Source organism: Strix uralensis, chromosome Z (assembly GCF_047716275.1).
Source record: "Strix uralensis isolate ZFMK-TIS-50842 chromosome Z, bStrUra1, whole genome shotgun sequence".
NCBI classification, from domain to species: domain Eukaryota; kingdom Metazoa; phylum Chordata; class Aves; order Strigiformes; family Strigidae; genus Strix; species Strix uralensis.
In genome coordinates, this window is record NC_134012.1 from 27,893,153 (window position 1) to 27,917,350 (window position 24,198).

The 24,198-nt window shown below is 35.0% G+C and overlaps 1 protein-coding gene across 14 annotated transcripts in view; it reads right to left on the reverse strand.

Annotated features, from left to right (window-relative positions):
• FCHO2 (FCH and mu domain containing endocytic adaptor 2) overlaps nt 1–24,198 on the reverse strand; it is a 99,022-nt gene that overhangs the window by 15,313 nt on the left and 59,511 nt on the right. For 4 of the 14 annotated variants that reach the window (XM_074857103.1, XM_074857099.1, XM_074857108.1 and 1 more), the window contains 10 exons: nt 23,701–23,725; nt 16,068–16,125; nt 13,463–13,638; nt 12,905–12,919; nt 12,474–12,498; nt 11,723–11,765; nt 10,956–11,050; nt 6,782–7,291; nt 5,048–5,151; nt 2,943–3,072 (listed from right to left, as the gene is read on the reverse strand). In XM_074857103.1, the coding sequence (XP_074713204.1) occupies nt 2,943–3,072; nt 5,048–5,151; nt 6,782–7,291; nt 10,956–11,050; nt 11,723–11,765; nt 12,474–12,498; nt 12,905–12,919; nt 13,463–13,638; nt 16,068–16,125; nt 23,701–23,725 (1,181 nt within the window). The other 10 variants (XR_012627229.1, XR_012627227.1, XM_074857109.1 and 7 more) reach the window with 10 other exon arrangements.

The window sequence follows — 24,198 nt, forward strand, 5'->3', positions numbered from 1 at the left end:
TAGGAGGTGATTACCCCACATTAATTATGCCAGTTTGTTTACAGATGTATAAATTATTTTAAAATATTCTACTTATAATGGCCTTGTGTATATTTTTATATTGATATTTGAAAATCATGCAGAGTAATGCAAATATATAAATGATATTCCTATCAGTAAAAGACAAATACTGATTTCTTGACTGAAGAGTGAGATTTATTAGGAATAATAACACTATTTTTACTTTTTTGGGGAAATACCAAGGCAAATATGTATGTGTACATACATTTCTCTAAGATGTCTCTGAGGGACTACAAATGAGATAGCTTCTTTCTTACCTGCTTTGCCCCCACAGTTCATCATGTTTTATTCATAAAAATCTATGCGTTCTCCTAAAAATCCGTAAATTGAAACAAACGTAACTGCTTAACCTAACTTTGTAAGTCATTGTTTTGTTGTCTTGCTGCTGAAAATACAATGCAGTGCAGTGATATTCAGCTTCAGTGTCTTCCATACCTGCTGTGAGCTCTCAGAGGGATGGGATGTCAAGAGCTGCACCAGCGTGGCCTCGCTGCATCTCAGGCTGCAGCCCAGCTCAAGGCTCCAGCTCTAACACCTTTGACAGTGACAGCAAAGCTGGCTTTGATGCCACATCACCTGTCTCAGCCCTAACCACCATTAACAGCCCCTGAGCTGTGCTGACACAAGAGCTAGTGACACAACCATGCAAACAGTTGCATTGACACACTCAAGGAGGTTGCCAAACTGCATTATTGATCATAAAAAGGGCAAATAAGTAAACCTGATCAAATTGGTTTAGGTTAGTTTAGGAACAAAGATACAGACAATTCTAATATTAGCTAAATGGCTGTCATGAAAATAAAATTTATTTTAAAAAAAGATTACCTTTATTATGTGTATTTTCAAAGATTTCTATTATATGTAAATATAGAAACATTTCTACCTGCTTGCCTTATGAGAAAAAGGATTGTCAAAGTAAAAATGTATTCACATTACTTGAAAGAAAGTAGTAGTGACAAACTGAAGAAGCAAGACCAAGTTTCAGCTTGCTTGGCGGGGGGGCGGGGCAGGGATAGACAAAAGATTATATTATATAAAACCAGTTATACCAAGTTTTGGTGATTTCAACAACATATAACTTGTTAAGTAGTTGCACTTTCAAGCTACTTGTATCTGCCAGATACCAGAAATAGCTGGAGAAACTTGTTTCAAAATAAATACAATTTCATTAGGTGTAGTGTATTAGGATGATTAGTTAACATGTAAATCTGCTTTAAGCACCACACCTGGTGGTGTCTCAAAAAGCTTTTCAATTGTAGGAAGATTTCCAATCAAAAGATAACCCTCTGTTACATTAAAATGAAACAAAACATTGCAAAAACCCAAAATATTTCAAGCAAAAATAGATGTTAAAAAATGTAATATAAATAAAAATACTTTGCAAATTAAAACAAGGCTAAAGCATAAAAGAAACATTAATTATGCATGCCTCCAAGTTCACTTGGGAAAAGATCATTAGAATAAACTCCCTGTTATTTGTAACAAATGGGGTAAGGGAAACACTGGATTATGCAAAAGTCAAAAGAATACAGACAGTAGTGCAGAGTATATCCTCATGCCCCGAAGTCATTCAGCTGTCTGCACTGTCCTTCCCAGCTCTCCAGGACTATTTAATTCATACAGTCGGTGCAGATGGAACTGGCCTTGTTTATTTTTGCTAGGCCAGGTTAAGAACCATGTCAAACCTTGGTGTCAGCACACACCTCCTTACCTCCTCCCTCACCTCATGATTTCACTCTGTCACTGTCTCCAACAACACACACTCAGAGCTGGAGATATTGATGCTGCTGCCACCAACTTTTGGTTCCTTGGCACCAGTGTTGAGGCCTGAGGATGTGAGCCTGGATGGACTTTGGCAACCAAAATATCAGTTACCTTTCTGTGATGCTTCTCAGCATTTGGGAAACTGGAGGACACTGAACTGTAGCAGCTAAGGCTGGGCAGCCCTTAGTAGCTTTGGTCCTGCACAAGGTGTAAACAGCTGCAGTGCTTTCAGTGCAGAACTCCCACTAGAAGCTTTGCAGATGCTGTTCTGAGCTGCTGAGCCTGGGCAAGGAATCCTTGGCATCAGTAACATTCACAGATAACTGACTGTTAACTCAAAAATCGGATATATCTTGGGGCTAAAGCTGTAATGTTCAAAAATGAAATACTTCAATTCTGCTACAGAAACAAGTTAAAATGTCTAAGAAAAGCACACACACCCCCTCACCCCCAAGTCTCCTTTTCCTTTGCTATAGCCAAATATCAAAACTGAAGGATTTTCGTTTAAAAACATCAGAAAACCTTCTGAAATTAGTGGCAACACATGAAGACTGATTTGCTTTTCATCTTTATCTTTTTTGTTTGGTTGCTTGTTTTGCTTTTACTAAACACTTCTGCTTAGCTTCTATACTTCACTAACTTGGAAGAAAAAAGATGCATTAGTTTCATTTTTCTGGAAATGCAATTACAGGATAACAAAATAAAAAGAACATAGAAGAGCTCAATTCTGTGAGCATTTATATTAATTCAAATTTATCAGTATTCAAAATATCGCTGCACCTATACAATAATATCTTCAGAACAAACACATGATAACACGTTGTGCTTGATGAATGGATATACAAGCATACCAAATAAGAATTCATGGAGTATTACTTTTGAAAAATATTTCCCTAAAGAACATGCCATAACTGGATCTATGGCCTAGTCTAATTGAATCTACTGTCTCTCAGTGTCATTTAGAAGCAGGTATCACAAACACAAAGGATGCCTGAAGCACCTAGATTGGACTCACATATGGAACAACTAAGTCCAGTGAATGGTTTTCCTAACAAGTGGAACCTAGTGGCATAATTATGGTATTTCTAAAGTAAGTTGAAATGGTTAATTTAACTTACCAACTGTAGGTGTGTTTGCCGCACTGAGGGAAGCAGAAGAGGATATTGAGGAAATGCTCTCTGCACGTGCCAAGGGAGCTGCAGGAGGCGGACTTGAGTTAGAGGTCAACGGAGGACTGAATGGCCTAGGCTGAACAAAAGAAATTACAAGAGTATTACACAGTGGTTTTAAAGAGATGAAAAAATGACTGTAAATAGAAGAGTTCTTCATTTCATGTCCCAATCAATTTCATAGTGTTTCTCAACATAGTTCCTTTAATGCCTTATCTACCCTAGTTTTTAGTATAAAACAGAGAACCTCTATTTTCCATTGGAATCAATTCCATTATTTCATAGTTTATCATTATTAATTTTTTGCCTGGGTAGTTAAGTCTAATATATTTAATTATGTAGCAGTCTGTCAATAATTGTGCTATCACAAAGTAGCAGAACATAAGCCTACAGCCCTGTGTATGTATGCAGCAAATGTGGATTTACAGAGATAAGGAAGAGCTACTAACATAACTGAGAGCCCAGCAGAGGGCAACTAAAATAGTTGGGACTGGAGTACATGAGCAGTCTTTTACTAGCTAAAAGGGGGTACAAAGAAGGCGGTGTCAGGCTCTTCTCAGATGCAAGAGCTACAGCAAAGGAAATTTCAGCTGAACCTAGGGATAAAATTCCTTCTTGTAACCCTGTGATTAGACCCTGGGACAGGTTGCCCAAAGAGACAGTAAGATATCTCTCTCTGGAGATTTTCAAAACTCAGCATGTTCCTGAGCAACCTGATGCAATTTTGAAGCTGGCCCTTCTTTGAGCAGGAAGTTGGCCTAGAGATCTTCAAAAGTCCCTTCCATCCTAAATCTCTGGATGGTTTTATGATTCACTTAACTGTTAAGGTATTAAACTAATGATCATTTTGGGATTAAACTATCTAAAAGGTACTAGAAACCAAGAAGCATCGATTTTGGCTGGGTAACTGGTTGGTTTTTTTATTTATTTAGGTTCTATCACACTTTTTGCTGGGTATGTGGCTTTTATACAGAATACAGGAATTGTAAAAGGAGTTGATATATAATGAAGCTGAGTGACAATCTTCCACTTGTATCCAGATAATAGCCAGGTTCTAAAACAACAGTATAAAATGAATGTAGTTTTGTGCAGAATCATACTTTATAGCAGAACAGCACCAGCTAAATTCTTCTCTTTATTTATAATGACATGAAGAATAGATTCCTTGGTCTAAGAGCAATTACTACAATTTTATATTGGAATGAGAAAAGAACCTCAAAATGAACCCTATTCTGACCTTTCAGAACTACAAAATAGTTCAAAAATGTTTCAGTTTTGTCAAAGCATAAGACCAGAATTTTGTCCGTAACAAGAATATGGTGAAAATATCTTTCTACTTTGAAAGACAGTAAGAGTATCTTACCATGGTAACATTTTTCCAAATCAGTAAGTCAAATGAAACCCAAAGACTCCTAATATTCATAGAGGAGATTAAGCATGGGTTGGTCGGATACGCTGGCTATGTATTTGCATTCTTTGCCACATTCCTTACCGGCAGGTAGACCTGCACTGCAGGCAGTGAGCAGAGATGCAGGCAGCGTGCAACCTCTCACTATGCTGATGGGCAGCTGCTGCAATCTGCCACCTCCCTTCTTCACCAACCAGCACCAACGGCAGGGAGAAGTCACAGCAGGGCTACTTGTGCCAACATGACTGATAAAGATCTACTTAATACCATTCATTCCCCAAAGCTTTGGTGATTTCCCTAAATCAATGGATCTTTGTTAATAACTTCACTAGTATTTCACATTTTAAAAACTTCAGTCTCATATACATGGTATCCTTTTGTTATCAAATTACTGGTTTGTTCAATTAAAAACATTCAGCTGATGCAAAAAATATGTTTTGGACCTCTGTAGTTCTGTTAAGAATTATTTTGTTATAGTAATATAGTTATCATGAACAACTTCCATGTCTATCTGACAGTGGTGAAAATCTGTGTATGTGATTCCTTGAACATTGGCTGGAAAGCAACTCCACTGTAACAGTGTAAATGACTGGTACATCTGAAATCAAGTTAACAAGAGAGAATAAAAAAACCAATCAATACATACTATTTCATTAATCCCACTAAGTTTCCCAGTAGACAGCTTTGGTCTTGAAGCAGGCCTTGGAGGGGGTACAATGGTGCCTACAGAAAGAGGAGTTGTGGGCCTTGCTGAAAGAAAGCAAATTTAAGAAAATTAGTATTAGATCACACTGAACATAAATATGTACTCACTTTAATAGAATAACTGGAAGTTATGTTTCTATTAGAAGTTCCTATTTTACAAGCTCCATTTGGTAAGATTTGACACTAACCATAAATGTTTTTAAAACAGGGCCATGTGATACCCTGAAAAGTGACTCTAAAAATGGCATCATGGGCTTTCTCATTGCTCTCAAATGATTTTATACCAACTGTTCTTGGAGGTTTGTATGTAAAAAGATGGTTTTACCCGAGTTTCCTTTGGTGTAGAGTCTATAGATTCAGAATATAGGTCAGTCTTTCATGTCTCACCATACCCTTTCCAAAGGGAAAATTCAGTGGAAATTCATATTTGGTCCCGGCTAACAACGGCGTAAGTCTGTTCACACCGAATTTTGCCTACTGAAATCGTGTTGACTTCAATAAGTATATACCAGTGTAACAGATAAATTACTCTGTTGATTGTAAGAACGCACTAACTCCTTATTATCTCTTAGCCGAGTTATCAGAAGTAAGAAGCAGTTAAAAAAAAGTACTGCCCCCATGTCCTTCTAAACCTAACAGAAACAACTAACAGAAGGTGGCAGCAGTACAAAGATGCCACTTTTACAAAGTCACTTTTCTGAATAGAATGAATAGAACTGTATTTCAAAATAGATGTTAGATGCCATCCAATGAGTACACCAGATCTAAAATTAACTTCAAAATAGACTGAAATCCTAATATACAACTATGTTGTTGCAGCATGTCCTATTACCTCCTTCAAATTATTTTGGATGGGTTTTTTTTAATTAAATCAGTTAATGTTACTTAAAATGCGACTTTCAAGTATGGACTTTTCTCAGGCATTCAGCATAATTCTGCTGTTGTTTAAATACAGGAGTTTCATCACTGACTTAGGAAGAAAGAAATTAGGCTAATACTGACCATATCCTTTAAGAGTTGCAAACTCAAACATCCCCAGATAAATTAACTTCTAAAATATCAGTCATTCCTTTAAAATTCTTATTATGCTCCAAGATGACAGTGCATGCTAAACACTGAGTAGTCTGCTGCAGTACCACAGGTATTCAGTGAATCACGGCACACTTGCCCAAATGCACTTTTCCTTTGCCCTCTTAATATGTTGTGTTACCGTGATATCATCCATGCTTCAAAATACTGGGTGTTAAAAAGGAACAGGTATAAATCCAATTTATTTAACTTTATTTAATCTGAAAATATCTACACAAAGCCATTTAGGAATGGAATTGTTTTTGCAAATTCAATCACTTAATCTTTGAGATCTCACTGCTGTCTGACATCCCACAAAAATACACTCCTATTTCTAGAAAAGCAAAGCTCTGCATAGTTAAGAGAAAAGCAATGCCTTTAATTGAATAAGTTTAATTTCTCTTCTTATTTCAAGCTGCATATTTACTTCATTGTCCTAACTTTCAAGGAAGTTGTTGCTAACAAGCAGTTTAGTACATTCTAAGTAAGAAGATGAGTTAATTTTAACATCAGGTGAGCAATAATAACAAAAAGAAAATGAGTCCATAGCTTGCTTTTTGGAGTCAGTTATTAGCAAAGAGCAGTACACCATGCATGCTTGCCATACCCTTATCTGTATGAGCACAAGAAGACACTAAACTATAGTCCAGTAGTGCTGAAGATGATGCAGGAGAAATTTCAGCAGCAGTGCCAGTTTCTTCAATGAATAATTGTTCATGGCATATAGTGTTATTGAAAAGGTCACTTTGATCCTCAGAAGCACAGCTGTTGGAAGAATTCCCAAGCAAAGCAGAAGAGGCAAGGCAGGCATTTTCAGTTTTAAAATGCAATCTTTGGGGCTCCTTCTTGTCTGCGCTTGTGTGTCTAATTGTAAGAAGTTCATCAGCAAAGGAAATCCACTGACTCTGAGACTGTGAAATACCGGATGGAGTACTGGTACTCCCTGATGGTGCTGCTGTAACACCAGATTTGCACAAAGTGCTAATGGTAAAGTCTGGTGAGGATGGGCTTGTAGACCCAGAATCTGTCTGGTGTCCAAGCAAAGACTGAGATACTCTACACCCAGGCAAATCAGTGGTAGATGAAGAGGAGCTCCTATTGTGCTCTTTTAGTGTAGCTGAAGGAAAAGGGAAGAATTGAAACTAGGACCAGCACTGAAAAGATAAAAATGTCAATATTCAAAAAAGTATTCAATATGCACTGCATGAGGTATTCAGTATCCACAGCCAGCATGAAAAATTACTGTTCTACTAGGCTAAAAATCCCACTGACAAATAATAAAAAAAAAAACATCCACATATCACATGTATTTTGTTCATACTGCCAGCCATGTCACTTTCCATTTTTTAAGTAAGCCAAAAAGGAATTTATTGTGTTTCTCTCCACTTAAGGCCCTACTTCTCATGATTTTCCTTATTCCTCTAACTTCCTCCCTGTCATGATTTAACTTCCTCTCATCTTTGTCTTTTCCTTCTTGTGTACTACTCCATTTTTGTTTCCCCTACATAGTTTTCTGCTTTTCATTTATTTCAAAGTTATTTAATCAAACCTATCTTATCCTGTTCCTTCCAAACATTTTTATCTTCTTACCCTTAACATTTGTAATGGGAAAGCCCAACATAAATGGCTGTCTGATGAATGAATGAAGGCAATGCGGTCATGAGATCCTGTTTCATATTCTTCTGTCCGTATCTCGTGAGTAACTGTATGTATGAGGCAACATCCACTGCAGTTTATTTCCTATCTCATCCTATAGTCCAGGCTGCTGGAAAACAGGAGTTTTCCACAAGTAATCCCTGTACTTGGCTGTTGCCTGTTGCAGCAGATGACAACAGAAGCAGAATATGCGAAGTTAGTTAATTCTCAACATCTTGCAGATTGACAAAGGTAGGAGGAACACCAGACTGACATACAGAATCGAAAAAGAGCGCAACATGTTTAAAAATTCAGATCAAAAGTATAGGTGTCCTCTCTACAGTGGTCCTTTTGCCATGAACAAGTACAATCTCTAAGCACACATAAATGGAGTTTTAACATGGCTCTCCCTTTCCAATATATATTTTAAATATCATTCAAAGGCTTTAAAACACTACTATAAATCCTGTTCAAAAAGCAATGTGGAACTGTTCAAAACTATTTAAAAAATACATATGGATGAAAATAAGGAAGATAAATAAAAAGAAGCATTTTTACAATATCATTAGCTGGCTAAAAAATGTTTGTTGTGTTTGTTCAAGATAACCAAGTCAGCTTAAACTTCTAATAAAGCAGGATTATTCATGGATGACCAAAGTTTACTCCTGTGCTGCATAAACCACTGTCTGCTCAAATATCATGGTAGTTTAAGCGTTCAATGATTAACACTGACTTACGAAAAAATATCCAAAGAAATGTTTTAACAGTAAAAAGAAAAAAGTAATCTGTGAAATATGCTGTATCATGATATGCAGATATGCTGTATACAAAACAACTAATTTATGCAATTTAAGTTTTGGATCAAGATTTTCAAAAGCTTTAAGCATCAGCTTACCAATAGTAATCTTCAAGTTGAAGACAAACCACTAATTTCAAGGAAAATACAATCAGATCAAAATTGTGTATTTTTAAAAGTCTTTAGAACTAAGCTGCAGTTTAGTGAGCATCAGAACTTGATTTAAACAGCAATATGACCTACACCAGTCCATTTTACCCCCCCAAATGTATTGTTTAATTTGTTAAACTTTAGAACACTCACTTTCTACTTAACTCCATGGATCATTTCACAGGTGTAGATAACTTAGTTAACTCATAGAACAAGAACCCTTTAAATAATTATTTAGCAGGTAAAGTTTGCCAAGGCATAGATATTTTATATCTAAAATCACTTGTGCCCACAGGACACTATATTCCACCAATTTCAATGAAATGTAGGGCTCTGTGCATAAGCCTCTTTTGGGTATGAGGGCTTGGGTAGATGACTACCGTCAGATATGACTACAGAGGATGTTACGGATCCCAATTACCTGCTACTACTCATCAGTCAGAGACTACTTTTTCCACAACTCTGCTGCCAGAAAAGGGACTGTATGAACATTTCTTAATTTGCTTTGACTTCCCATTCATGTGTAGCAATAAACAACCCAATACAGTAAAAACCACCAGCACAACAAATTAAGCATCCTCTGCTTTCCTCTACAGACTCCCAACACCAGACCAAAGTTAGTAAAACAGATTATTCTGAGAAAGCACCACTTCTTTTCAGCATATTCCAGTAATATATAATTCTAAAGAGTTACAAATTTGGATCCACTAGCCAATAATCTTGACTGGTTACCTTAGTGAGGAAGAGACAATCTAACGATTTCTGTAAGCTAGATTTGTTAAAAACTGTAACATCAAAGGAAAACAAATTTATAGTGAAAGAGTAAGTTCCACTTAAAACCCAAAGGGTTACATAACAATATTGGTTGTTGTTAAAAGGACATTACTAAGGCCAAGAAGAATTAACACTAGTTGCATGGAATTTCCCTATTGATGTATGCACTCTTCTTTACTATTCTTCAATCTGTAAGATCAAGCACAGAGGAAAACAACTAGAAAGCTGTGACTGTGAATGAAGAAGTGATGTCTATTATAATTTTTTGACTATGAATACCTAGATAACAGAAACAGTGAACACTTCCTTTCTCAGGCATGTGGGACGAGAAGAGTCTCTACATTAAGACAGTAGGGGTTGGAAAATAGATATACAGTAGGTAGACTGAGAAGAACTATGGAAACAGCATATCTGCTACTGTTAGTAAATAGCAGATTGTGCTTTAAATCCCCTGAGATAATCCACATAAATAATAAAATATTTAAATTAATACTTTTAGTAAGCAGGTCTAACATAGCCATAATATTTGTTTTTGTTTTGGTCTCTTCTTCCTTTTTCTGAACTAGTTTCTCAACATCTGCTCTCAGCCTCTTCAACACACATACCCACTCATATGCTATTCTGTCCTGCCTCCCTCTCCTTTGCTGCTTTTTGAATGTAACAATCAATATCGACTGTTTTTGTGCTTTTTTTCTTTTTTTTTTTTTTCCAAAGACCAGGTTTCTGCAAAGCCTGCCAGTGTCCTGCCCACACTAATAGCCTCTAGACTCCTGCACCCCAAAATTCCCACACAACATCTGCCCTCTCCCTCCACATCCCATATTCCTCAGTCCACCCTTTTCCTCCCACTAGTCCTGCACTCGGAGAACGCTCTCTTCATTCTAGTCTCAGTCCTGCCATTTTTATCCAGCTCCCCTTCGATTATGCCTGCATATCTCCTAACATAGTCATGGTTTCCTACAGGAAACAACTTCCTTACAGCAAAGCTCCATGGTGTTTTGTACTACATAGCTCAACAGACTTTCCTGGAAAGAAGAAACCCACCCCTATTCAAAGTGGAAGCTCAGCTTGTCTCACGGTGCTGTGACAACCTCCATTTCATCTCCCAGCCCTACCAGCTGAAAAAATAGGATTATATTCTAGATGGTGGTAATTTTTTTGGAAAGTGAGAGAAGGTGCTAAAAAAAGGCAGAAGCAAGATAGAATTTTCTGAAGGTTTCTAGTGTTTCCTCTTCCCCCTTGCTCCCTAGCTTGGAAGCCTGATATACTGCACCCTCATCTGTGTATTACTTACAAGGTAGTATGCTGTTTTACAAAATTCTTTCATTTCAATAGCCAAAGCACGTTCCCTTGCAATAACTAAAAAAGCAATTACAGAACATTCTGAACTATGTAGAGAAAAATTTTCTACTACCAAATATTTTACCTGAGGAGGATGAGGATGCCAAGGAAGCTGAAGAGGAAGATTCAAGAGAACTGCTGAAGAGCGGATCCCATGCCAGGAGGTCACTGTTCCCCTTTCTATATTAAGAGTTATAATTGAATATAAATGAAAGACGTATATACTCATAAAAATCAATCTACAACTTCAGTAGTAGTTTGATAATAAAGTGATAAATAAAATTGATAAATTCTTCTTTATTGTTTAGTCTTTGCATCTAAATATAAAAGTACTTACAAATTGCAGGTCAAGGAACTGGTTTACACATAAGGAGACTATCTGAACTGACAACTTGGTGCAAGTTTGTGTGTGGATATACTTCATAACGTCAGTTAAATGACTGTCATTTTCGAGGAGACATACATCTTCAAAGCTATTTATTTCAGTATATACGTATATTAGCAAGGTATACAGATCTGTCCAGATTTGGGGCTTGTAATTTTAAATACTTTACCATGGAACACTACAGGATAGAAGCTAAACCTGTCTTATTTGAAACCTGATATTTTAATGAAAAACAATATTTTGGAATTATTTAATTATAAATATGAATTGAGACAAATCACAATGAAGCAAATGCATTAGAAGGGGAAAACAAATGAACAGAAATCTCCTTGTTACATATGATGCAATAGATGCCCAACTTAAAATAGCAGTCAGCTGATACTTTCAATGAGTTTCCGAGTATTAGATCAAAATAAGACAAAATTCCTGCAAAAATGCATTTGATAGAATTTTAAATTTGAACTTACTCATTAGTTGGAGCAGAAAGCTTTGATTTTGTTAATTCTTCACCTAAGCAAAAGACAGTATTATCACCAAAGCTGACACTCTAAAATAAAAATTTCAGCTTCATTATAAAAAGATAGTAAATATTAATGGTTGCAGTTCAAAACTAGTTATGAATTATTAAAATGGAAAAGAGAAAATGCATTACTTCTGATAACATAAATTCAGATACTCCTGAAATACCTTCTAATAGGAGAGGATTACACCGAGCAATGCATTTTGGGAGGAAGTGCTGTTCACTTGAAATTTCTTCCTTAAATTATACTGTTTACATCAATATTATTCTTCAGCAAATCTGGCTTGGTTTCCTACTGAAAAAAAACCCTACAGGATAGAGGCTAATGCTCTGTCCTCTATCTCCATGGCCATGTTTTATGTGTTTGCCTATAAAACAGAGTGTGCTTTGCTGGTTTGTGGGTCATACTAAACTTGAGCAGGTGGAAAGGTTTTAAGAATTTGCACAGGAGACTCTTCCATGGGGTCCCCCCCTTGGCTCTTGGATGTGTTCCTCATCACTTCCCCCCCAGAATAGGGAACAGCTGAGTATATGGAAAAAGAAGGGGTATCTAGAAATGACAAGAGAAATATTTTCTTCTATTTAAAATACAGATACTTACGAAGTTTATTTCTTCAACAACTGAAAAAAAAAATCTATTTTCATGCTATGTTAATAAGGTAACATAAATAGACTAAAAGTTAAAGATTCACACTTACTGGATGAATTTCGAGTCATCTGTGCCTGAAACCGGAAAAAAAAAATTAAGAATATATTCTTTTACTAACTGTCAAATAAAATGCTTAAATAGCCCCAAGCTTCTTATTTCCATTCAACTTTCTATGAGATGCTTTGCTTTCAATGCCAAGCAAAACATTCTGAGCTTTTAGAAGACCAGAACGTGATCCAGGACAGAGCAACCACACCCACCATACCAGTAAGAAAAGGCAGGAAAAAACACTGTAGAGCTGACAAAGGGAGCAGTATTACTAAATCCCTTTACAGGCTGGGGCAGTAAAATTAAACAGCTTATATATCACATGGTATATATGAAAAGAAACATTCCTGAGATTTTCCTAGTAACTCCTCTCACATACTGCACTTACTTGGTTTTAATCTAAGTGTGAAAGAAAAGCCATTCTGTACTTACAGGACTGTGTCTCTGCTTTCAAAATGTGGGGGGAAAAAAAAAAGAGAAGAATCGTAATTATTATTTTAATATGTTATGCACAATATTTTCCTTAAAATCAGAGCCGTTCTTATTCTGATCTGAATGTTGTACTAGCATATGTTAATACTGTTTATTTGTAATATCATCTCATGGCATAAAGGATCATTCTGTGGATTGGCAGAATATATCAGTAAAGCTGCACTGTAAATATTACATGTATCTACATTATATGATCTGTTTTAAATCTTTCTTTATTACTGAATACTAATTAGTAAACTATGTTAAAAGCCATGCTCAGCTATCTCCACAATGTATTCAAATGTCTTGTGGTGGCAAGAGCAGAAAGACAAGGGCTGAGCACTTCCAAGACTCAAAAGAAAAGTACACTGGTACACTGCAATACACTAATGCACAAGAAAAAAAGAATCACTGAACTTGAACACAGAATAAATCCTGAACAATAAAAATACATGTTTACACTACAGATTCTTTATCACTTTTCTATGCTTTAAAATTACAAGGAACAAAATAACTTACAGATATTGCTGGAGAAAGAGTGATGTTCCCTATAGATACTTTTAATTCATCCAAGGAAGGCATGGTATATTGAGAGCTATTATTTGGCTGGACAGGTTTTATTTCTACATGGAACCTCCTGGGTTCATCATCTTCAGAGTCAGAATCACTGGATGAATAGAAATGGTTCTCTTTGGTATGTTTTTCTCTGTTAAGGTGGAAATACTTCAAAATTAATCTGCTTAATCCATTTCATAAATGTGCTCTACAAAATGCTCATATTAAGTGAATACTACAGACAAAAAATGCTGCCTAACCTCTTTGTGCATTTATACAGACACTTCAAATATATCCACTGTCCAAAATTCACAACTCGGAGTTTAAATTATTTTTCATATTCCATTAATCTTTGTAATGGTATTCTGTTCTGAAAGGCTCAATGTCATATAACTAAACAACTGCATATTTGAAGGCATCAGGATAAATTAAAGATTCTACAGTAGCAACAGTTCTGCATGTTAAATTTATGATTTGTAAGACTCAACTAGGGATTTTAACACATGTACGAAAAATGTAGAAATCATTTTAAACCAAGTGAAGGAAAGCCCTAGCCTTTTTAATTAGCAGTGGAATGACCACTGTACCTGTATCAAGCATTAACAGTACAGCAAGAAGCAGCAGCAGTCACCATTTGCAGAGTGGCACTGAAAATTTTGCAAGAAAGGATGCCAGTTACACAGAAGGCTGCACAGTAAACTGAACAACGTCAGCTGCTTAAAGCACTGTGGTCCTTGGCAAAAAAGGAATCACAACGACAACTCAGTCCTCAAAATACAGATTAATTTAGCCTTAGATCTTTATATGCACAGGAGCTGCACTGAATAAAACTTCTGAAAGGCCTATGCTAAGTCTTAAAAGATGAAATTGTTTTGACAAGAAATAATTTGAAAATTTTTATCTTCTTAAACACCTAGGGGAAGCATACATTTTCTATACCTCACTTCTGTTATTTTCACTTGGAAATATGCCAGGCATTTGAATCAAATCTCTTCAAACTATGCCCTGACAAAGATTAAAACCTGAACCTTAAAGACATTCCACATCCATTGCAACTGAAAATCCCTGAGTTGTGGTGAGGAAAAAGTCAAATGTCTTCATCTTACAGCCTATCTGTCCCCCAAAATGAATCATATCTAGAAAAGAAAGTTTCAAAGACAAGTTGTTTTTCATTTCATGAAAAGATGTCGTGTCTTGAAAGTTTCAAGATTCATCTCCTACTAATCAGACAACTCTTGTAAAGTGCTTTTCCAACATTTAAGACTGGACTTATTAAAACTGACTGCCATTATGGTAAAATAATGTCCTCCAACAAATCATCTTAAGAGTTCCCATCAACAGAATAAATATACACTCTTGGAGGCTAGCAGAGGAAAAGAGGAAGGGAACTGCTAAGTTCCTGAATCTGGTCAAGATTTTCAGAAGCTGAAGTACCTGGCTGACAGGGATTGCAAATCATTGAGCTTTTCACTGAATGTATGGCCTTTTCTATTGTTTCACAACATAAAGGATAATGCAGAAAAGGATGCCCAGATGAATAACTACATGCAAAGCATGAAATAATGCCCCTCTCAGAACTGAATAAAAGTATTTCACTTTTATATCCATTTTATAAATAGGAGATAACACAAACTGCTTTTATCGGTACAGGAATCTTCACTGGGGTCAACAGAGGCATATTCCGCAAGGCTGGTGAAAACAGAGAAGCTATGATGATGGACTGGCCCACTTCAAGGTGCTGTTAACTGCTTAAAAGTTTTCACAATTTAAGGTAATTGCAAAATGTAAACTTACCTTTTATCTGCAGTACCCAAAAAATTCAGTGAATACATTTCCAAAAATTAGCTATCTTGCTAACATATTAGGCTCGCTTAGATCTACAGCATTATTCCTAGTAGTAGAGCTTCCCTCTGCTTCTGATTGGGGGAAAAACAGGACAAGAATTTTTTCCTTCAAAGGAAGAGCAGAGAAAAATCACAAGCCTCCATAAAAAATGACTCATAACGAAAATCTATGCTGCATATCAAAGCTATTATTAAAAACAATAAAAGCTAGAAGCACCAATTAGAAACAGCATGTGGTCTAATGACTTCACTAAGTAACAGAAATTCTATTTCTAGACTGCTGGACCTCCCAATCTCTTTAATGGTGTTATAAAAAAAGTGGGAGGGTGCAGGTATAGAACAGATAACCACTCTGTATGCTTAAAAAAGTTTACAAACTTTAGAAACTTTCTGAGAGCTTTTCAAGGATAAAGATCTGCATGGTCACCTGGAAGCTTTTGTTCAGGCTTTTTGTTTTGTTTTGTTTTGTTTTTTTTTCTGTCAGACGCAAACCATCCTCTTAAAGTTCCAAAGACATCTGATCTAATCTTTAACCTTTGCACACACACAAAATCTAAGATAGACAAAATTTTGTACATTTTGCAAAAGCTATGAACATAAGAATACAAGTTTGCAACATAAGCATGAAAGACATTCATCTCCCTTTAATTAACACTTTAATCACTACTTCCTCTCTTCAAATTGTAGTAACATTAAATAACTTGGCACAATAACAGTGAAAAGGATATCCTGTGTTGCTTCTGGTTTAATGCTGTATCCTTCATCATCTACATCAGGAATGTTCTAAAAACAACAACAAAAATTATGATATTGAAAAATAACAAAAAACCCATGTTGTTCTTACATCAGATTTAATTTTATATCATTGACAAATTAAAATTTGATTATGACAGCTCATGAAAGTCATTGTTATTCATCATTAATTATTAGTTATCTCAAGTTATGATCTGTAGTTCAGAAGTAGCGTGACGAGATACCTCAGGAACAGAATACAACAAAACAACCTCCAAATTCCCTATGAGAACTGGCAAGTTTGAATGCATCTGCTTTTACTGGTAATCTATCAAAAAGGTCAGAAACCAACAGAAGCATTTTAGCTTTATTACTGAGTGTTAAATAAGCCTACAATTCTCTTGGCCCCAAATATTTTATACACTTATTCTCTCAGCTAAGTCACTGGAGGCTCTGATGGTGCAGGAGCAAAACGTTTCCTAAGTACTAATCAATACTTTCATATGTGAGTAAAAGTATTCCAGGTTACACAGGCTGAAACTTGCTCTCCTCCCTTAAAAAGGCAGCACGTGTGCACTGTTGCTTTAGCAAATATCCACATTAATTAAAAGTCATGGATCAAACTTAAATACAAGTGCTCCAAACCAGGTTCCAAAGTTTTCCTTTACATATCTCCAGCACCATCCTGGCTCTTCAAAGTAATAAGCATCTGGGAACTTCAGACTAGTTCTGTTTTTCAGTTCTTGCAGTAAATTAAACATAAATTGAAGAGAATTATGTTAAAATCATTTAGAATGCTTAGCTAAGCACTTAGTTTCATAAAAAAGCTTTGGGGCAGAGAGAAATAAGTCTCTAAAATAATAATCTAAATTTTAAAAATGTGCAAACACCCACACTCCTTTATATTATATATAAAAGGGGTAAGCTTGGATACACAGATACTTTCCCCATTCAGAACATAAAAGCCTACTCATGACTTTGTATGCAGTTAGTCTATACGAACTGCTCAAATGCCTCAGTAAGTTTACTACAAAAAACCACAATCCAAGTGCCTTCAAAATGTAGTGATTTCACCAGTTATAAATTTCTTACAAAAATGACAAGATTCATACAAAAAAGTGATTTTTTTCTAGTGTACTAATCAATACACTACCAGACAGTAGGTACTGGGAGGCAGTTTGACTAATAGAGATATATACAGTATGGCCAAAATATATTTTTCTGTTACAAGTCATGAGATATAACAAAATGACTTACACTGGAGACTTCAAGTGGACTAGCAAGGAACCACTTGACTTCACCTAAAATTTGAAGCCAAATTTAAAAATATATTCACTTTGAATAGCTTTTGAATTATAGAGGAAGATAAGCATAAACATATGTAGTTGTCCCTCTATTCCTGTCACAGATACCACAACTGGGATGTCTGATATTTTACTACGAAAGATTCTCCTCCGTACAGCTCTCTAAAGCTAGCACTTCTGAATTAAATGGAATGAATTTAAACATAGATCAACCTTTCTGCTAAAAAGAGTTAGAAATACAATCCTGTATAGGAGATGTAATACTGTACCCAATTAAACAGCGTGTCAAACTAAGGCCAAAAAATAACTTTTAAGCTCAAACCTTAAAATATGGAACATATAGATACAATTCCTTGAAATACTTGTAAGATCTGGACTTCACCACTATTTGATTTAAAAAAAAAAAAAAAAAAAAAGGAGGAAAGGAACTGAACAAAAAACAGTAGTAAGAGTAGGATCACACGGTCCAGTACCTTGGCTCTACTTGCTCAAATCAGGGTTCTTAGCTACGCTTGACCTCAGGCTGACCTTGTTTATATACCAACAAACACTAATGAAACTTGACATCAAAGTAAACAGAACAAAAACATATAGCTACAGGGTAGGTACATTTTCCTACAATACCACAACTTCCGAATTCTGAAATTATTTTAGTTGTTATACTAGGCAATTTTCAATAGATCAGGATCATTTATGGTTAAAATGAATTGAAAACCAACAAAAATCTTTAAATATACAACATTTAGTTTTTCTTCCAGCTGTGCCAAATATGTAAAGGATATTATTACTGGGCACACACAGCATGCACAACATTACTAGCAAATCTGACTATTCTGATTTAAAATTGTGAAAGAACTTAGTATGCAGAAGTTATTTTCATTCCATTATTTTTAATTTACCAAATAACAGCTACTAAATCTTAAAAGCTCTTAAATATATTTCTTAATATTTTCATGTTAATTATTTCTGATCTTGCAAAGATATTTGAATCTATTCCTCAGCAATGGCACTCTACCATGTAGCCTGTATTCATAACTTCAGACAAAAAGTCAAAGTTAATATGTACAAAACAGAGATGATGCTTTACTGCTTAAGTTCTGAACACAGGAACTGAAAAATTCCTTGCTTCTTTTTCAGCAGGCCTACATGACCATTTTTTTCTAACACTGCAGAAAACTTAATTTATACTTTTTTTTTCCTATTTCTGAAATTTAAATATATGTAATTTAAAACACCCACTTTGTATTTCCTGCTTCATCAATGATTCAGATTAATCTTGTACCATTTTATGATCATTCTTATACCTTTTACTTTCATTAATGAGATACTGAATTTACATTTTTGTGTAAACCAGCAGAAGAAAAGGGTGGAAGAGATACTCAGTGTACCTTTGTATTGACAAAGACAAATCAAGCAAAGTGGTACCTCAAAATCTTACTTACAAGTTAACTAGTAATTTCAAAATATTGTTTTCAATATTTTGAATGGCTGAACAGGTGAATGGTTCTGCTTTCTGAAACATCAGAACTTTATTTACTAGGCTACATTTTGTAACAGTGGTAGACCACACAGCATTTTGAGAGAGATACATATTCATGAATCTGATGTTAATGAAGGCATTTACATATACTTGTCTAATTCATACTTTCTTCTCCATAATCCTACAGAACTGTGTGTTATGTTGCGGATAACAGCGTGTCTTTTAAGTATCAGGCACACCATACAGACAAGACCTGATTTGCCTACCATGTTGGTCAGAGGAGAAAACCACAACCTTATTGTACATGTGTAATTTTGGAGCTTCAACACAAGGAAGATCATCTTTGCAAACTTTGAGTTTCTGTAAGAAGTAGTTATTAATACAATGGGGATGAAGGTCTTGTCTAGTCCCCTACCCAAACACTTTATTTGTAGTCTTTGCAGTTAAAAAAAAAAAAAAAAAAAAGCTCAATATAGGTGTGAATTGAACTCTGTGGAAGTAACTGGAAAGGACTTCCTTGGAAGGTTTCACATCCTTAGAGGTTCTGTTAAGCAATGAAACATATAGCTATAAACCCCACAGTTTTCTCTGTGTTTGCAGATGTAATACAACACATTACTAATTAAGGTATTATATAGTTTTAAATATACGTTAAAAATTTAGGGCTTATAATTCTGTCTTTGCATTAGTGTGTTTTATGAACTTTCTGGGGTGAATAATTTTTTAAAGAAATAAAACATAAGAACATAATAAATAACAAAGTAAAACTGCCTATACAAAAAGCATGAGGACTAGGCATTCTATTGCCAAAACTTATTTTTTGAGTTTTGGTGAATACTTTGTCTCAGTTTCCTTGCTCTCTCCCATCTGTCATCCAAAAACAATGGAAGAAGCCACACCCTTACCATGTCATTAGTTTGTCTGGGCTACATACGAAGGCCAAGAGAGGAACATGTGGAGCATACTGCAGTCTAGCTACTTCATTTGGCCCTTCCTCAGCAATGTTAGCACTGCTTAACAGGTTGATCATCGGTCAAGAAGCAAAGAACCTTCACTGCACTTCAGCTTGATTTTTGTCTGTTTTCTCTTCTCCTGGAATATCTACAGTGGTTATGAGAGTTGCTTATCAAGTTTTCCTCAGTGTATGCTTCAAGAGACAGCACAGCTGAACAGCTCACTGTTTCTTTTTCTGCCAGATGAACTTTCTACCATTTTACTGAACTGGACTGACTTCCTGTAATCCAGATGAGGACTGAAGCAAACTCAAAGTAAGCAACTGAAGCTCATAGCCTGGAACATGAGAAAAAAGAGCCTCTCCACTTTTGACATATTTGAGATGTAAATTTGACTCAGGTATATCCTTAGGTTAAGACAGAGGTATTACATATTATCAGACTCCTCTCCTTAGGGTGCCTATTAGTCCAAAAGACATGGAAGAAAGTAGCCATTGCAGAGATACAGAAAGAAAAACAGGTGTTTGAAATGCCCATGTGTTGTGTTGTGACTACAAAGCCTCATACCCTCTATCAATGGCAGCTATTCAAAATATGCCAGAACTAAACATTACAAAATGCAAGAAAGAAAAACATTTGAATTTCAGTAAATATAAGGTTATACTTGTGTTCTACTAATTAGTTTGAAGGTTCCAAATTCAATCAGTCCCCAGCAATAAAAATAACAAAAATGGTGTATAATTCTACACAATTGTAATTGCAGTACACTCATATGTAAAGAGGTTAATGAAAAATTTTGGATGCCTCAATATATTTGTTTGCATTCCAGTTTCCTATGAAAAAAGTTGCAGCGTTATGTTCTGTGCATCTGTGGCTCCTTTCTTAATTACTTTTGAACTTACTGGACAATTTCAAATGGATTTGACAGACAGAACAGAGGACTCAAAGATAATTACGTTACTACAGTCTTCATGAAAATAGGCGGTCAAGTAGAAGAAGTTTATCTGCAAGTATCCCAACCAAGGGAAGAGTTGCAATCCAAATTCAGATCTTACTGGACACAAGTGGAACATTGTATATGCTTCCCCGAAAGAAAAGTTTCTACTAGAGCTCATATATTCCTACAGACCATCCCTAGAGACATGGTAAAACTGATGGGAAACAAGACAATTAGTTCTGCCTTTAAACAAACTTGCTAAGTAATAAACGCACATAGAGCCAGACTTCAGTTGCTATCTCTAGTGTACACACAGTTAACTTTTTACTTTTCTTAATTATCAAGGCTTAGCTTAATGGAAGTTACATGTGTAGATTGATATATAACACAGGAGTTTTAAATCTCATGACATACTGTCATCTGTATTTAAACAGAGACTGCTTATTGAAGTGGTGAACCATTTTAACAAATACCAGTTCTCAGTTCACAGCTGCCGTCCTACTCATGAGCGCATAAAAACCTCTTATAGTTACAAAAAGTTATTGATAGGAATTAACAATTCAAATGCATCATGTTTTCCAATATATATAATCTGGCAGCTACAAGAAGGATGAGCATAAGTAGATAGCTTGCCACAGATAAATTTGAGAACTTCCATTTTGGTACAAAAGACATTTTTAGGACCATGTCACTGTTTTGATTTCTGGAAACAGGGAATACAAGTTGAACACACTGCATTATACATTTTGGACTAGTGAGAAGGCCCTAATGGTATTGACTACAAACTGTATGTTCAAAGATCCACATGTCACACAGAAGTGGTTGATAAAGTACTGAAGTGAGTTCCTACAGGATCCTTAACTTCTAAAGTTTCAATCTATTTACCTCAGTGCTTATAGTTATAAATAACTGTAGAGTGGTTATCTCTTAAATTCCTTTCACACAATTAAAATTCTTGACAAATAAACAAAAGTCACCTTTTAAAAAAAGATATTAATAATATAAAAGCCAGACAGAGATTTTTCTGTGAGTAACCAAAGCTGACCAAAATCTTAATTGGGACACCTTAAGTAAGTTGAATTTTCTGAGGACTGGTCCTCAGTATTTTCTAGCAATCAAACACAAATGATAATTGCTTTCATTATTTTTTTCAATACTTTTCCAAATTCAATTTCTTGAAATGTGTTATTTATTGCAAAGATCCATACAAAGCAAATCCTCGTAGAGATAACAATATAGATGGCTATAACTATTTGGATCAAGTTTGAAAAATTAAACAGAAAGGAAATCTTAAAGTAAAAAACAAGAAAAATGAAAAACATTTGAAAAGGGACCTTCCAGAAGAGGACACCAATCTTAAAATGTAAAAGCACTCTGGGGTGCTTGTTTGTAAGGGGTGAAATGAATCTCATCTATGGTATGCTGCATCATTTTTCACAAGAATTACATTAATGTCTTCTGCTATTAAAGCATTCTACCATTAAGGATAATATTGTTGCTTGTAAAAAACAAGAAGAAATGATAGGCCAGATTTTAAATTCCAAATGCAGTCATAAAATATTGGGCATAAAAAAAAAAAAGAGAATGCAATGAAGTATCAATTTTGTTGTTAGACACTGTGAAAGTTATTTTTTTAACCAAATATAAATTACACTTAGACAGAACAGTTAACTCAGATGATCATGTGGTGTGCCTTATGGAGCCAGAAAGAATGTCATACACATTTACAGCTGAATTTTTTCAACTAATTATTTTTTAAAACACATAGAGACCGGAATAAGCAAAGAAGAAAATAAACACTACAAGTCAAACCCAGCTGTGGTTCACTCCAGTGACTCAACCTGAACTGTCAAAAGATATTATTTCCATGAAAAGCCTGATAATTGTAGGGATAATTCTAAAATTACTTTAAATGTACCCAAGAAATTTGCTCTAAATCAAGACGACCTTGCACAGGATAAAATAACTGTCTCAATGATGCTTACAAGGCTGTTTTTACACATATAGTTCTATTCTGTAGCAAAATTTCTTTTTCCTTATTTAGAAGAATGGTTCTACAAGATTTTTTAAAGCAAGTTTCTCAAAAGAAATTTTAATATTAGATACTAAAACTCCCAAATATTAAATGCAAAGAAGAAAATCCACAAGACAGGTGAACTTGGAAACTTAAATTCTTTAATATAATTGGCATCTAAATAAATGAACTGAAAAACCAGTCTACAGAAAATCACTTAAATTATTGTTAATTTAAATTATTCCTTACTATAGCTATAGGGAGCTGCAATCTCTGTTACATATAATTCAAGACAACATACATGTTTAAAGAAAAAGGCTCAATTAAGGAACTAAAAAAGCGTTGACATACCAATTTAATTTGCAACTGTCACTTACTTGAATTTAATAAATAAAATTGTAAGATGTATCACAGATCAAACTGACAGCAATGAAAACCAGGCCATTAATAAAGTGCATCTAGAGATACTGCATTTAAAGACCTATTTTTAGAAGTATATTCCTACACTCTATTGCCAGTGATAAAGCAGAACCCCACTGATTTTAGAAGGATTTCTCAGAGGAAACAGTAGTAAGCAGGGAAACATAATGATGCAAAGTTGGGTCCACAACAAACTGAACCTTTTTCTTACTTAGAATCTACTAGCTAAGCAATTTAAACTATTAACTTGAAAAATAAAGTAGTAAATACTTGCAGTAAAAACACCATGTTTAAAACCTAAAATTGTTAGGAAATATAAATGTATGCTGACACATATTTGTATATACTACTAAAGATTATGTATTGAGAAAAATTAACACTTCAACTATGTTATCAAAATACTACATCCTCTATCAGATAAGTAACACATAGCAGGGACTGTCTATAAATTGTTTCATCAGGTTGTAGTGCTTGAAAATATTAGCACATGCATTTAATTTGGAAATAAGATTACTTACAACTGAGTCTGCATCTGGACACTCCCTATTAAAAAAAAGAAAATATACAATCATAAAATGTACAAATTATTTTATTCATCCAGTTCTGGTACTTCCCTTAATATTTTCAATTAATTTGAAACACTGCATTTGATCCTTTTGCCTCTTAGACTCTGTTAAATTTTCATTATAAATAATCAACATTCAGCTGAATGAGATTTAAATAAAAGTGGAAAGTTTATGTTCAAAACACCACAGAAGAAAAGCTCAAAAGAATGCTGAAAAAGCAAACTCACATCATAGTGAAGATATAAAAAAAAAATATCAAGGGAAGCCAGGAGTAACATGCTGTATTCTGGATGAATATACTTTAAGAGACAGGTCTCTGTTGTTGATGTGCACAGTAAGTAGAAGTCACCATTCCTAATAAAATAGTCCACATGCAATTGCAAAACACTTTGGACAATAACCAGTTCCCACAGAAATTAAGGCTATTCTTAGAGGAATTCAGAGCTTCTC